We start from the raw sequence: 12,937 nt of genomic DNA, 5'->3' as shown, positions 1-12,937 counted from the left end.
TGGGATGAGTTTCTCCATCTTGTCATTTTGTCCATAAAAGAAAAGACAAAATAAAGAAAACAAACAAAGAAAAAAATTAAAAACAACAACCACCCTAGATCCTGGGTGTGCTTTGGGTGGCTTGTTAGGAGTCTAGACCCAAATTAAAACATAATATAATGAAATGAAATGAAAACAAACGATAAAATAAACAGTAAGAGAATATGTATATATAAAAATGTATACATAAAAATGTAAAAAAAAAACAGTAATTTTTTTTTTTAATTTTCTTTTTTTAATGTTTATTTATTTTTGAGAGAGACAGAGACAGAATGTGAGTGGGTTACGGACAGAGAGAGAGGGAGACACAGAATCCGAAGCGGGCTCCAGGCTCTGAGCTGTCAGCACAGAGCCTGACGTGGGGCTAGAACTCACAAGCTGAGAGATCGTGACCTGAGCTGAAGTCCAAGGCTCAACCTACTGAGCCAACCAGGCACCCCCAAAAAAGTAAAAATTTTAAGATGAATTGAAAAAAAATAAGAAAATGAATGAAAAAAGTAATAATAAAAACATAAAGAATAAAAGTAAAATGGAATTTAGATCCTATGTTTCCTAGATCTGCTTGCCCAGTAGACTTGGTGCAAGTGAGCTGTTGGTGCTGGTCTTCTGGAGGAGGAGCCTGCTGCACTAATTCTCAGGCTGACTTGTTTGAGCGGAAATTCGCCTCTAGGGTGCGAGGGGGAGGGGCTTGGTGTAAGTGGCTCTGACCTCCACTAGGTGGTGCTGTTTTGCTCCCTGAAGCCTTTTGGCTCTGAAGAGTGGAATGAAAATGGCAGCTCCCTGCTCTATAGCCCTGGAGCTAAATGCTTGCGCCACTTACTCTTCAGGGAAACCGCACAGAAGAGCAATTAATCACCCTTCTTGTGTCCCCGGTTTTCATCAGAACCCTGCATTCACCCTGCCTTATGTCCAAGCTTTTTTATTCAGGCTTACAACTGAGTTTAAAACTCCCAAATTTTAGGGATTCCTGTGGGGGCAGTCCCACAGTGTTCCTCTGGGGGAGGGTCTCGCCAGGTTTTTGCCAGCCTGTGCCAAAAAAGCAGAAGCATGAATATACCGCTGTTCAGAGCTTATGTCAGAGCAGACAGCTAGCACTCCTGTTTGCTGCCCTCTGCCAGAGCGAGTCCCCTCTCTTATGCCTGGAAACAGCACAGTATGTTGGCATGGCGTGTGTCTTTCTTGTGCCCCAAGGGATTCTCAGACCGCACTGTCACTCCTGTCACTCATTTCACCACTTGAGCACCTTTAAGCCGGGCACTTCCTCCATGGTAGCAGACCGCTAAAAGTTGAGATTTTGTGTTCCGCTACTTATACTACTTTGCAGTAGCCTCTCCAAGCAGGATCCCTCCCCAAGCTGTACCCAGAACAACAGCTCCCCCATTAAATTCTCCACGACTCCTACCTCCTAAAGGGTGGTCACTTTTCCACTTGTAGTCTCGCGATTTTTGTTCTCTCAAACCTCTGTTTGATTTCTTTGGTTTCAGAATGATTTGATAAATATCTAGCTGTGTTCAAGGGACTAGACAAGCTTGGGGTCTCCCTAATCATCATTCCCCATCTTAACTCCTCCCTGGAGTGTCTTCAATACGGCTTCTAAGTTCTCTCACTGTAGTATATGTAGGTAATTTTCTATCTTTTTTTTTTTTTAGATTTAGTTGAATAAAAGGGGAAGACATAAGAGGGGTACTTCTTACCCTGAGTGGATTTGTTTCCCTTTCTAGCAGCCAAACCCTTAGATGAAAGTCAGGAGAAGAGGGAAGGGCCTCAGAACCAGGAATTTAAATGGATAAGAGGGATGGCTGCCTCCAAACTGAAGTTGAATTTGAAATAAATTCTACTACAAAAGGCTGTTACACAATCAGTTTAGAGTGACAGTAAAGAACTTACAGATTGATGCATTATTTATAGGCCTAAGGTAGTCATTAACATCTCATATAAAGCCTCATTTCTTTCTTTCTTTTTTAAAATCTTTTTAATGTTTATTTTTGAGAGACAGATAGAGATGAGCAGGGGAGGGGCAGAAAGAGGGGGGAGACACAGAATCCAAAGCAGGCTTCACGCTCTGAGCTGTCAGCACAGAGCCCATTGCTGGGCTTGAACTCATGGAATCATGAGATCATGATCTGAGCCAAAGTCAGACGCTCAACTAGCTGAGTCACCCAGGGGCACCCCAAGCCTCATTTCTACTAAAAAAAATGACCTACCAGGTTCAATTAGGTGGTAAATACATGTATTTTTAAAGACTGACCAGTTCATAAGTATAGAGCAATTATAGTTATTTAAATGAAGGAAAGTCAGTCTAGTATTACACATGGTGTCTGATTATGTACCTCTTTAATCCTTTAGCACGGCCCTGACTGAATCGAAATCAGATGGCTATGAGGAATTCACCAGTGAAATGTGAGATATAAATGAATAAAGATAAATATATATTTATATGCACATATGAATGTATACATTTATATGCACACAGACACACAAAGACACGTTCAAAAACAAATACTATGAGCGAAAGGGATAAGGTTTCCAAATGCATTCTCAGGATCATCCATGACAATACGGTGTCTTTGTTTCTGAATCTTCTCACTGTAGCACCTGTAGGTAACTTCCTATCTTTTTGGATCTGTTTGGATCAAAGAGGAGCAGGTCCTAAGAGGAATCCTTCCTCCTCCTAGTGTCTAGAAGCCAAAACCTTTGAAAATTTCCAGCGTGCCTATGTATGAGTCTTACTAGGCTGGATAAAGAGGGAACAGAATCCTACTAAGACAAAAGAGGAGGTGCCAGTAGCCAGGGGACAGAGGAGCCCTCAGCAGAAAGAAAGGTGCTAATTGAACCTGGATCGTTCACCCTCCAAGAGCTCTGCCACCATATGAGGCTGCTGTCCCAGATCCAAACCTACAGTCACATGGAGGGAACCTCTGCCTCAGGCCTGCAGTTACTTGACACTATCTGAGGGCAGAGAAGGCAAGAGTGGTAAAAGGAGATGAAGGAGGGACTTGAGAAGCAGAACATTTGGGAGGGAAAAGGATGTATACCTGCAAATTGAGGTTGAATTGAAATAATTTCCACCGTGAAAGGCTAGTACACACTGAGCCAGCATCAGTAGAAAAGATCTGTACTTAACTCTTGAATCACTCATGTTTTTGCTAGGTCTAAAATACATATTGCAAACATATAAAGCTTCATTTCTAGGAAAAATGAGATATTGGGTTTCAAATAACTAATTTGCAGGCAAATTTTCCAAGTATCAACCAGTTTATAAGTTCAAGAGTAATTGTAACCAATTTGAACTAAATCAGTAAGTCTAGAAGTCATGTGGTGTCTAACTATGTCTACTTTTAATCCTTTAGAACTGCCATGAGTGAATGGACAGCAGTATCCTCCAAAGGACTCTCCAATGCAAAGTGAGCTATGATGAATACATACATAAATATGTGTCTTTATGCACACATATTGGGATTTGGGATGGGATTTGGGATGTTCACTCCCCGTGGGGATACACAGTTCTCTTGATACTGTTTGTAAAGTCTTCTCATGGTAAGATTCTATATGTAATATAGAATCAAGGGTTTTTGAACCAAGGTAGAAGAAAGATGAACGGGTTATAGAAAGAGTTCTCTCACCCCCAGTCTTCACCCTCGGTTATGAGCAGCCAAACTGATAGGAAATTTTCAGATTGCCTGTGTCTGAGTCTGTACTAGGGTAGGAAAGAGAATACTAGTAAATTATAAACAGCAAACATGTGGGGGGACAGGATGCAGAGGGTGCCTCAGCAGAAAATAATTGAGCCTATAGACTTGGATCTGTGTATGTTTGCCACCATTTGCAGCTGGGGGGTGCCCCAAGCCCAGACCTACCATCATATTGGATAGAGCCATTGACTCAGACCTGTAGTGATCTGATATTAGCTGAGGGGCAGGAAAGACATCCATGATTCCTAAAAAGCACAGATGGGTTGGAAAGGCTTGCAAATGAGGAAATTAGATTGGTCAAGAGAGGTGTATTCCTACGCTGAGGTAAATAAATAAATCCCACCCAAAAAGAATGTTACACATTGAGTCAGATTCAGTAGTAAAGAACTGTACCTAAATCTTGAGTCATTAATTTTTTTGACAGGTGCAAGGTATTCATTACAAAGACAAAAAGCCTCATTTCTAGGGGGAAACAACATACCAGGTTTCAAATAACTGATTTATATGTAAATTTTAAAAGAGTTAACTATCTTGTAATTTGGAGAGTAATTTTAACTAACTGACCTGAAATATTTAATGTAGAATATCATGTAGTGTCTGACTCTGTCCCATTTTTATCCCCTAGCATTGCCTTGAGTGAACTGACAACAGTAACTTCTGGTGAAATCATCAAGGAAGTGTGAGATATAAATAGAGATGTAAACAGAACTATACATGTATAAAGACACATATGGAGACGGTGGGAGGGAGAGAGACTGAGATTTGGAGGTTCATTTTCAGGAGCATTCAAGACATTACAGTGTCTTTTTTTTTTTTTCCTTCTGTGTCTTCCTTGTTTTTTTTTTTTAAATTTAAATCCTAGTTAACATATAGTATAATAATGATTTCAAGAGTAGAATTTAGTGATTCATCACTTACACATAACATCCGGTGCTCATTCCAACAAGTGCCCTCCTTAATGCTCATCAGCCATTTAGCCCATCCTCCACCCAACACCCCACCAGCAACCCTCAGTTTGTTCTCTGCATTTAAGTCTTTTGTGGTTTGTGTCTCTCTCTCTGTTTTTATCTCATTTTTGCTTCCCTTCCCCTATGTTTATCCATTTTGTTTCTTAAATTCCACATGAGTGAAATCATATAATACGTGTCTTTCTCTGACTTATTTTAATGAGCATAATACACCCTAGTTCTACCCACGTTGTTGCAAATGGCAAGATTTCATTCTTTTTGGTCACTGAGTAATATTCAAATATATATATATATATATATATATATATATATATATATATATATATATATATATACACACACACACACACATACATACACCACATCTTCTTTATCCATTCATCAATCAGTGGACATTTGGGCTCTTTCCATGCTTTAGCTATTGTTGATAGTGCTGCTATAAACATTAGGGTACATGTGCCCCTACGAATCAGCATGTTTGTATCCTTTAGATAAATACCTAGTAGTACAACTACTGGGTTGTAGGGTAGTTCTATTTTTATTTTCTTGAGGAACCTCCATGCTATTTTCCAGAAGACACTGAGAGTCTTTGACACCATTTCCAAATTACTGTGGCATACGAAAGTGACTTTGTCTCCGGTTTAGACAGAGTTGGATAAAAGAGAAACAGATCATGAGGGGATGCATCTTATTCCTCTCCTGTTTGTCAGCCTTAGCTAGTGGCCACCCAAACCCCTAGGAAATAGTCAAAATGCCCCATGTATGAGACTCTAACAGAAGCGGAACAAAGGGGCACCTGGGTGGCTCAGTCAGTTAAGCATCTGACTCTTGATTTCTGCTCAGATCATGATCTCATGGTTCCTGGGATTAAGCCCCGTGTTGGGCTCTGCACTGACAGCATGGAGTCTGCTTGGGATTCTCTGTCTTTCTCTCTTTCTCTCTTCTCCTCCCCTGTTCATGCTCTCTCGTGCTCTCTTTATCAAAATAAATAAATAAGCTTAAAAGAATAAAGTAAAACAAGAGAGGAGATAAACCCATTTTGGAGCAAGGAGGAGATTCAGGAGTCAAGAAAATGTATACAAACTTGATTTATTAAGTTTTTGCCCACAGGAGTAAGAGTCTCATTTTAAGCATATAAAGCCTCATTTGTAGGGAAACATTGAATGCCAGGTATCAAAGGCTGATTACATTATTTTTAAGTCCACTTGAGTACAAATTGTAGCCAAATTGTACCTAATTTTCATATAAAAATTAAACAAATCTAGAGAGACACGTGAAGTCTGAAAATGTGCATTTTTAATCCTTTAGCAATGACCCAAGTCAGGGGAAAAAAGTAACTGGTGTTGACACTTTGATGAAAGGTGAGATATAAATACATGGAGAGAGAGGAAGGGAGATACTGAGATTTGTGAAGTTCATTCAGGAAAGTGCTCATGGCAATACAGAGTTTCTTTGACACTTTATCTCAAGTCTTTGCAAGCTTCAGAATGTAACTTTCTTTTCTGGGTCTATTTGGGGCAAGGGGACCAGGTCATAAAAGGAAATAGTCTGTTACTTTTTGTAGCAGCCAAAACACTTAGGAAACTATGAAATTGCCCAGGTATGAGATGACATACCCCCTGAGTGTATGGGGCCAAGAGAGGAAAGAATTGAATTTGGAGCAAGGAGGAATCAGCAGTGGACAGGGAGCAGAGGAACCCTCAGCACAAAAAAATGGAGCTCGTAGACCCTGGATATGCCTCTTACCCTCCAGAGTGCTGCCACCATGTGAGGGTGGTCCCCAAACCCACTATCACACTGGAGGCAGCCCCTAACTCAGGTCAAGAGTTATTTGATCCTTTCTAAGGTGCAGGAAAGACCTCTATGATTCTTGAAGGGTTAATAGATGGTGTAGGGAGTTAAGACAGAAGATTACAAGGGCAAGCAAGATTAGTATCTACAGACTGAGGTTGAATTTGAAGCAAATTTAACCACAAAATGGTATTATATTTGGGGATTAAAAGAAGTATACATAAACTTGATTTTATTAATTTTTTCTACAGGACTAAGATTTTCATTACAAACATGTAAAGTTAGTTTCTAGGGAAATATTATATACCTGGTTTCAATGAACTGATTAGGATGTTATATTCTTAGGTCAGCCAGATTATAAATCTAGAGTAATTGACACTAATTTGCATTTAAAAATAAGTCTAGAAAGACATGGACTCTTACAATGTGCATTTTAAATCCCTTAGCTATGACTCAAGTGAGTTGAAAAGAGTAACCTGTGTTAAAGCGCCCAAGGAAAGGTGAGATATAAATATATACAGAGAGAGGAAGGGGGATACTAAAGCCTATGAGGTCAAATTAGTTATGAAGTCCTTGTTTCTAACAATTATGTACATCCTATCCAAGTTATCCATGATATGTGAAGAGTAGAAGGTGGTGGGAGGGACTCAGATTCCAAATAACTAATTGACATATTTTTAAGAGTTCAATTAGTTTATATATTCTATAGCAAATGTATCAATTTCAACCAAAAAAAGTAAGTCTATGAACTCACTTAGCTCTATGTACATTTTTAATCCTTCACACTGACTTGAATAAAGTGGCATTGGAAGTATTTGACTACTTTGATATATTTTACCTCTCAACGATGGTGCATTAAAGACTACTAATGTCATTTATTTGGATCAGTGATATATATATATATATATAAAGAGAGAGAGAGAGAGAGAGAGCGCACCCAAGAAAGACAGACAAAGAGGATGAAAGAGGCAGAAGACAGAAAGGAGACAAAGTGGGGGGTGGGGGAGGGAAGGGGAAGGAGAGGGGTAGAGGGTAGGGATGAGGGAGAGACGGGATGGGGGAGGGGAAGAGAAAACTAGAGAGATTTGGAAGTATCCATGAGAATACAGTTTTCTGGACAATAAGTCTAAAATTCTTCCTAAAAATTTAGGCCATCCAGTGAGCTAAGTCGTGTTTACTATATCCGTTAGATTCAAGGAATTCTTGTTCAAATACATTTTCACATCACTCGTCCATGTAGCAAATTTCTAATGACATGTTTTTGCATTTGTTGGTGGTTAAAGTATAATGGAACGACTCTCCAGGTTCCATGATGATGAAGACATTGGCTTTCTCAATTCGTATGAGTAAGTCAGTTTGAAGTTTGGAGGAGGGGGGTCATCCGTGGATCTCTTATCTTTGCAAAGGTAGAGCTTGTGTTGAGGCAAAAGAGAAGAACTATGGAAAGGTATCAAAATGTTTGAGAGGGAGAGTACACAACAATGACTCAACTTCAATTTGCAGATAAGTACCATGCTTGAAAGAATTATCTTCACACATTCACAAATAAATGTTCATCTAGTTAAAAAATGTGAAAATATTCTGAATAGACACTAATTTTATGATAAAGTTTCTTCTTAACAGAGGATTGCAGAATTCTACTTATTCCTTAGTTGTGTTCCTTTCTCATTGTTTTTTTCTGGATATATTCTGGTTCCCAGTTTTGTTAATTTTGTCTATGAGCAAATGGGACCCAGAACACAAGTGAACACATTTTTCTGATTAAAGGCCTCTTCATGCTCACTGGAATTTTGTTAATTTTGACTTGTTTCTGAGTAATCTCCCTGAGAGTAAGTACTTCCTATTGCCCTTGACCTGAAGGCATTTTTACTATGTACCCATGGCAAGGTAACAATACGTTCTTAGAATCACATGTGTTGGAACTGCAGAAATATTCATGAGATCTTTCTTCTGCTTTCCTCTTGGCCACTTATTTGACCATTTAGCGTTTGTGCCAATATGTTGGAGAGTGAGTAGTGCTGAAGAGGAAATTAACTGGTCACTGCTGTTATTTGTAATTTGTTTGCTATCTAGACAAAGATTACATGGAAAATAAGGGGGAAACTAATGAATCCAAATAGTACTCCAGACTACCCATGAATTCATTTCCATTTTCTATGACTTTTTATCATGGGCCATTACTGAAGAGTAAACTCTGCTATTTAATTACATTTTAGGTCTTGATATTAGCTATACATTTTCTGCAATAAGACTGCCCAGGACTGAGGCAAAGTTTTTTAAGTTTTTAATTCCACTGTAGTTAACATATGGTGTTATATTAGTTTCAGGTGTACAATACAATGATCCATCAATTCCATACGTTTCTCTATGCTCATTATGACAAATGCACCCCTAATCCCCATCACCTATTTAATTCATCCTCCTACCCACCTCCCCTCTGGTAACCCACCTCCCCTCAGTTAAAAGTCTGTTTGCAGCCACTGTGGAAAACAGTATGGAAGTTTCTCAAAAAGTTAAAAATAGAATTACCCTATGATCCAGCAATTGCGCTACTGGGTATTTACCCAAAGAATACAAAAACACTAATTCAAATGGATACATGCACCCTTGTGTTTATAGCAGTGTTATTTACAATAGCCAAATTATGGAAGTAACCAAAGTGTCTATTGATTGATGAATAGATAAGGAAGATGTGGAAGATACACACACACACACACACACACACACACCCCTACATAATATGAATATTATTCATATTATTATTATTATTATTATTCATATTATTCAGCCATAAAAAAGAATGAAATCTTCCCATTTGAATGACATGGATGGAGCTAGAATATAATGCTAAGTAATGTAAGTCAGTTAGAGAAAGACAAATACCATACAATTTCACTCCTTTGTGGAATTCAAGAAACAAAACATGCAAAGGGGAAAAAAAGAGAGGGGCATCTGTAAACTGGTACATTTCTATCTACAGTACCTATCTACTGGGTGTTACATAACTAAAAACTAATAATAAAAGTAAATAATAGGTGTAAAAGTGTTTTTAAAACTAAAGCACCATAAATAAGTTGTATGCTAAAAGCCAAAAATAACACAACAAAAGTTCTATTAGGAAAATCAGAAAATACAGACAAGCAATAAATCTACCCATAAATAGTAATACTTAATTTCTGAGACCTGTTATTTTAGGTTCTTTATACATGTTTTGTTTATGGATAAGGTATCATGCTTACATTCGTTTTTTATTAAAGTTTTTTAATTTCAATGTACTTAACATACAGTGTTATATTTCGGGTGTACAATATAGTGATTGAACAGTTCTATATATTACTCAGTGCTCATCATGATAAGTGTACTCTTAATCCCCTTCACCTAGGTCATTCATTTTCCCACCAACCTGTCCTCTGGTAATCCAGTTAAGAGTCTGTTTTTTGGTTTGTCTCTTTGTTCCCCTTTGTTTGTTTCTTAAATTCCACATAGGAGTGAAATCATATGGTATTTGTCTTTCTGTGACTTACTTCACTTAGCATTATACTCTCTAGCTCCATCCATGTCATTGCAAAAGGGAAGATTTCATTTCTTTTTATGGCTGAATAATATTCTGTTGTATGTATATACACATCTTCTTTATCCATTCATCTATCAGTGGACCCTTGGGCTGCTTCCATATCTTGGCTATTGTAAATAATGCTGCAGTAAACATAGGGGTGCACATATCTGTTCAAATTGGTGTTCCATATTCTTTGGGCTAATACCCCATAGTGCGATTACCGGATCACAGTGTAGTTCTTTTTTTTTTAATATTTTGAGGAAACTCCATACTGTTTTCCAGAGTGGTTGTACAGTTTGCATTCCCATCCATAGTGCATAAGCATTCCTTTTTCTCCACATCCTCACCAACACTTGTTGTTTGTGTTATTGATTCCAGCCATTCTGACAGTGGGAGGTATTATCTCATTGATTTGCATCTCCCTGATGCCTTGGGATGTTGAGCATGTTTTCAAGTGTCTGTTGGCCATCTGTATGTCGTCTTTTGAGAAATGTCTGTTCATATCTCCTGCCCATTTTAAATTGGATTATTTGTTTTTTTTAGTGTTGAGTTGTAGAAGTTCTTTGCATATTTTGGATACTAACCCTTTATCAGCTATGTCACTTGCAAACATCTTCTCCCATTCCATAGGTTGCCTTTTAGTTTTGTTGATTGTTTCCTTTGCTATGCAGGGCTTTTTATTTTCATGTAGTCCCAATAGTTTATTTTTGCCATGCTTATATGTGTTTAAAAATACATTTGTTCCTTAGTGATGTATTATGAATATATTTCCAGGTTAATAAAATACACATATACATTTGATTATATATTTTTAACATTTCAAAATTTTTACTGAGGTTCTGCCAATAGCTGAGTTGATTTACTGTAACATTTTTAACAGCTGTGTAATAAATTTGTCATGGCATAGATGTGCCATAATTTATTTAAGTAGATATTGCTGGACATCGTTTACAACTTTTACTGTTGCAAAAAGTGACAAATATTTGAGACCAAATCTCTGTGTGTTATCATTTCCTTATGATAAGTTCTTAGAAGTGGAATTCTGTGTCAAAAGAAATGCTTATGAGGCTATTGATATTGATAAGCTCTCCTACACCAAGATACAGAGGTATGCATTTCCTCCCTACCCACACTAGTCATCTTTGATCTTATCAATATTAGTAAATATGTTTGTTCTAATGTACATCTCTTTGACATACTTTTTTCATAGAGTTGAATTTCTTTATTGGCAAAATACCTTTGCCCATTTAAAATTGTGTTTTGTATCTCTGTTGTTGGATTGAAAACTTAAATATATAGATCTTTATTATATCCTATATAGGGCAAGTAATTTTTCCCAGTTTCTCTAGCTTTTCACTATACAGAAACTTATAATTTTCATGCAATAGAATATATCTATACTTTATGATTCATGCCTTTAGGGTCATACTTAGAAAGTATCTACTCAAGATTTTCATATATACACCAAAATGTCTACTATATTTTGAAATTATTTTCTACATTTAAATGAAACATCTTCCCAGAATTTATTTTGCATTAAGGTATAAAGTGTAGGAATCTATTTTTCTCCCACATGACTACTAGTTTTCCCACGTCAAACTTGCATCACCCTCCATTTTCTTTGCCCCATTTTAATTATCTTTATTGTGCTTATCACCCTGTAACTTACGATGATACTTGCTTATTTACTGTATTTATGGTCTATCTTCACAACAAGAATGCAAGCACAATAAAGGAATAAATTTTTTTCTATTTTAATTGCTATCTGTATAGTGTCTAAAGCAGTTCCATGGCACATAGTAGGCATTCAATGAGTTTGGTTGAATCAATTAACCCTTTGAAAAAAATTTATCTTTTTCAATGATTTTTAAATCCCTTTCTATTATATTATGAATCTTTACATAGTTGTTGCTTCCAGAATCTATTTTATTCCATGATTTTACTAGCTTGTTGAAAACATTACACTTTTCACACATTAAAGTATAATTTACAGCACACTAAGACATTTTTTTAACTTAAGATACAACTTATATGTGATGAATTTCATGCATTTTGTGGCAATTCTGTGAGTTTTGACTAATACATTCATGTAACCACCACCATAATCATGATAAGAATGATTCTAACATGCCCTTAAAATTTCTCAAGTCCCTTTGTGTTCAGCTCCTCCTACAACCCAGCCTGTGGCAATCACTTCTCTGTTTTCTGTCCTTATAGTGTTACCTTTTCCAGAATGTTATTTAATGGATTTGAGCAGAATTGTAGCCTCTTACATGTAGCATAATGTATTGGAGATTTAACCATATTAATACATGTGTCAGTAGTCTGTTTCTTTTTGTTCCTGACTTGTATTCCCCTATTTGAACATAACCATATTTTCTTATCCATTCAGTCATTAATGGTCATTTGTATTATTTCCAGTTTGGGCCTGTTACGAATAATGTGGTATGAACATTTGTGAGCAAAGCTTTGTGTAGACATAAGTTTCATTAATCTTTGGTTAATACTAAGGAATAGAATTGCTGAATCTTGGGGTATCACCACCTGGGTGGATCAGTCAGTTAAGTATCCACAGCCACCAGTGGCCCTTCCCTTCCTTGCATGGCCAGTGTTTTTGAGGAGATCGAGGCCTGCCACCAGGACACCCTTCATTATAAGGGAGGTGCCCCAGAGCCCCTGACTTTGAACACTGAACAGCATTTTTTCTGCATATTCTGCTTGATAGGAATATGGAGGGAGGATGGGATCTCTACATTCTCAAGATAGTGATTGACAGGCGTTTGGGTTATGCTTGCATGAACTAGCTATCCAGCATGTACCATATACTCCATCCCAGCACACCCTGAATGGCCTGTACATTCTTTACGTGCTCCTCTTCCATGATGTTCCTG

General features: G+C 37.4%; 1 protein-coding gene across 7 annotated transcripts in view; it reads left to right on the top strand.

The window, feature by feature from the left end:
* LOC123596467 (phosphatidylinositol 3,4,5-trisphosphate 3-phosphatase TPTE2-like) overlaps positions 1-12,937 on the top strand; it is a 166,816-nt gene that overhangs the window by 51,453 nt on the left and 102,426 nt on the right. For all 7 annotated transcript variants that reach the window (XM_045474985.1, XM_045474959.1, XM_045474976.1 and 4 more), the window contains 5 exons: positions 2,386-2,439; positions 3,390-3,443; positions 4,357-4,410; positions 6,937-6,990; positions 7,774-7,836. In XM_045474985.1, coding sequence (XP_045330941.1) covers positions 2,386-2,439; positions 3,390-3,443; positions 4,357-4,410; positions 6,937-6,990; positions 7,774-7,836 — 279 coding nt within the window. The remainder of the gene's footprint in view (positions 1-2,385; positions 2,440-3,389; positions 3,444-4,356; positions 4,411-6,936; positions 6,991-7,773; positions 7,837-12,937) is intronic.

Source organism: Leopardus geoffroyi, chromosome A1 (assembly GCF_018350155.1).
Source record: "Leopardus geoffroyi isolate Oge1 chromosome A1, O.geoffroyi_Oge1_pat1.0, whole genome shotgun sequence".
NCBI classification, from domain to species: Eukaryota; Metazoa; Chordata; class Mammalia; order Carnivora; family Felidae; genus Leopardus; species Leopardus geoffroyi.
The sequence above is the reverse complement of the archived record's forward strand: the minus strand, read 5'-3'. Positions and strand labels throughout refer to the sequence as shown.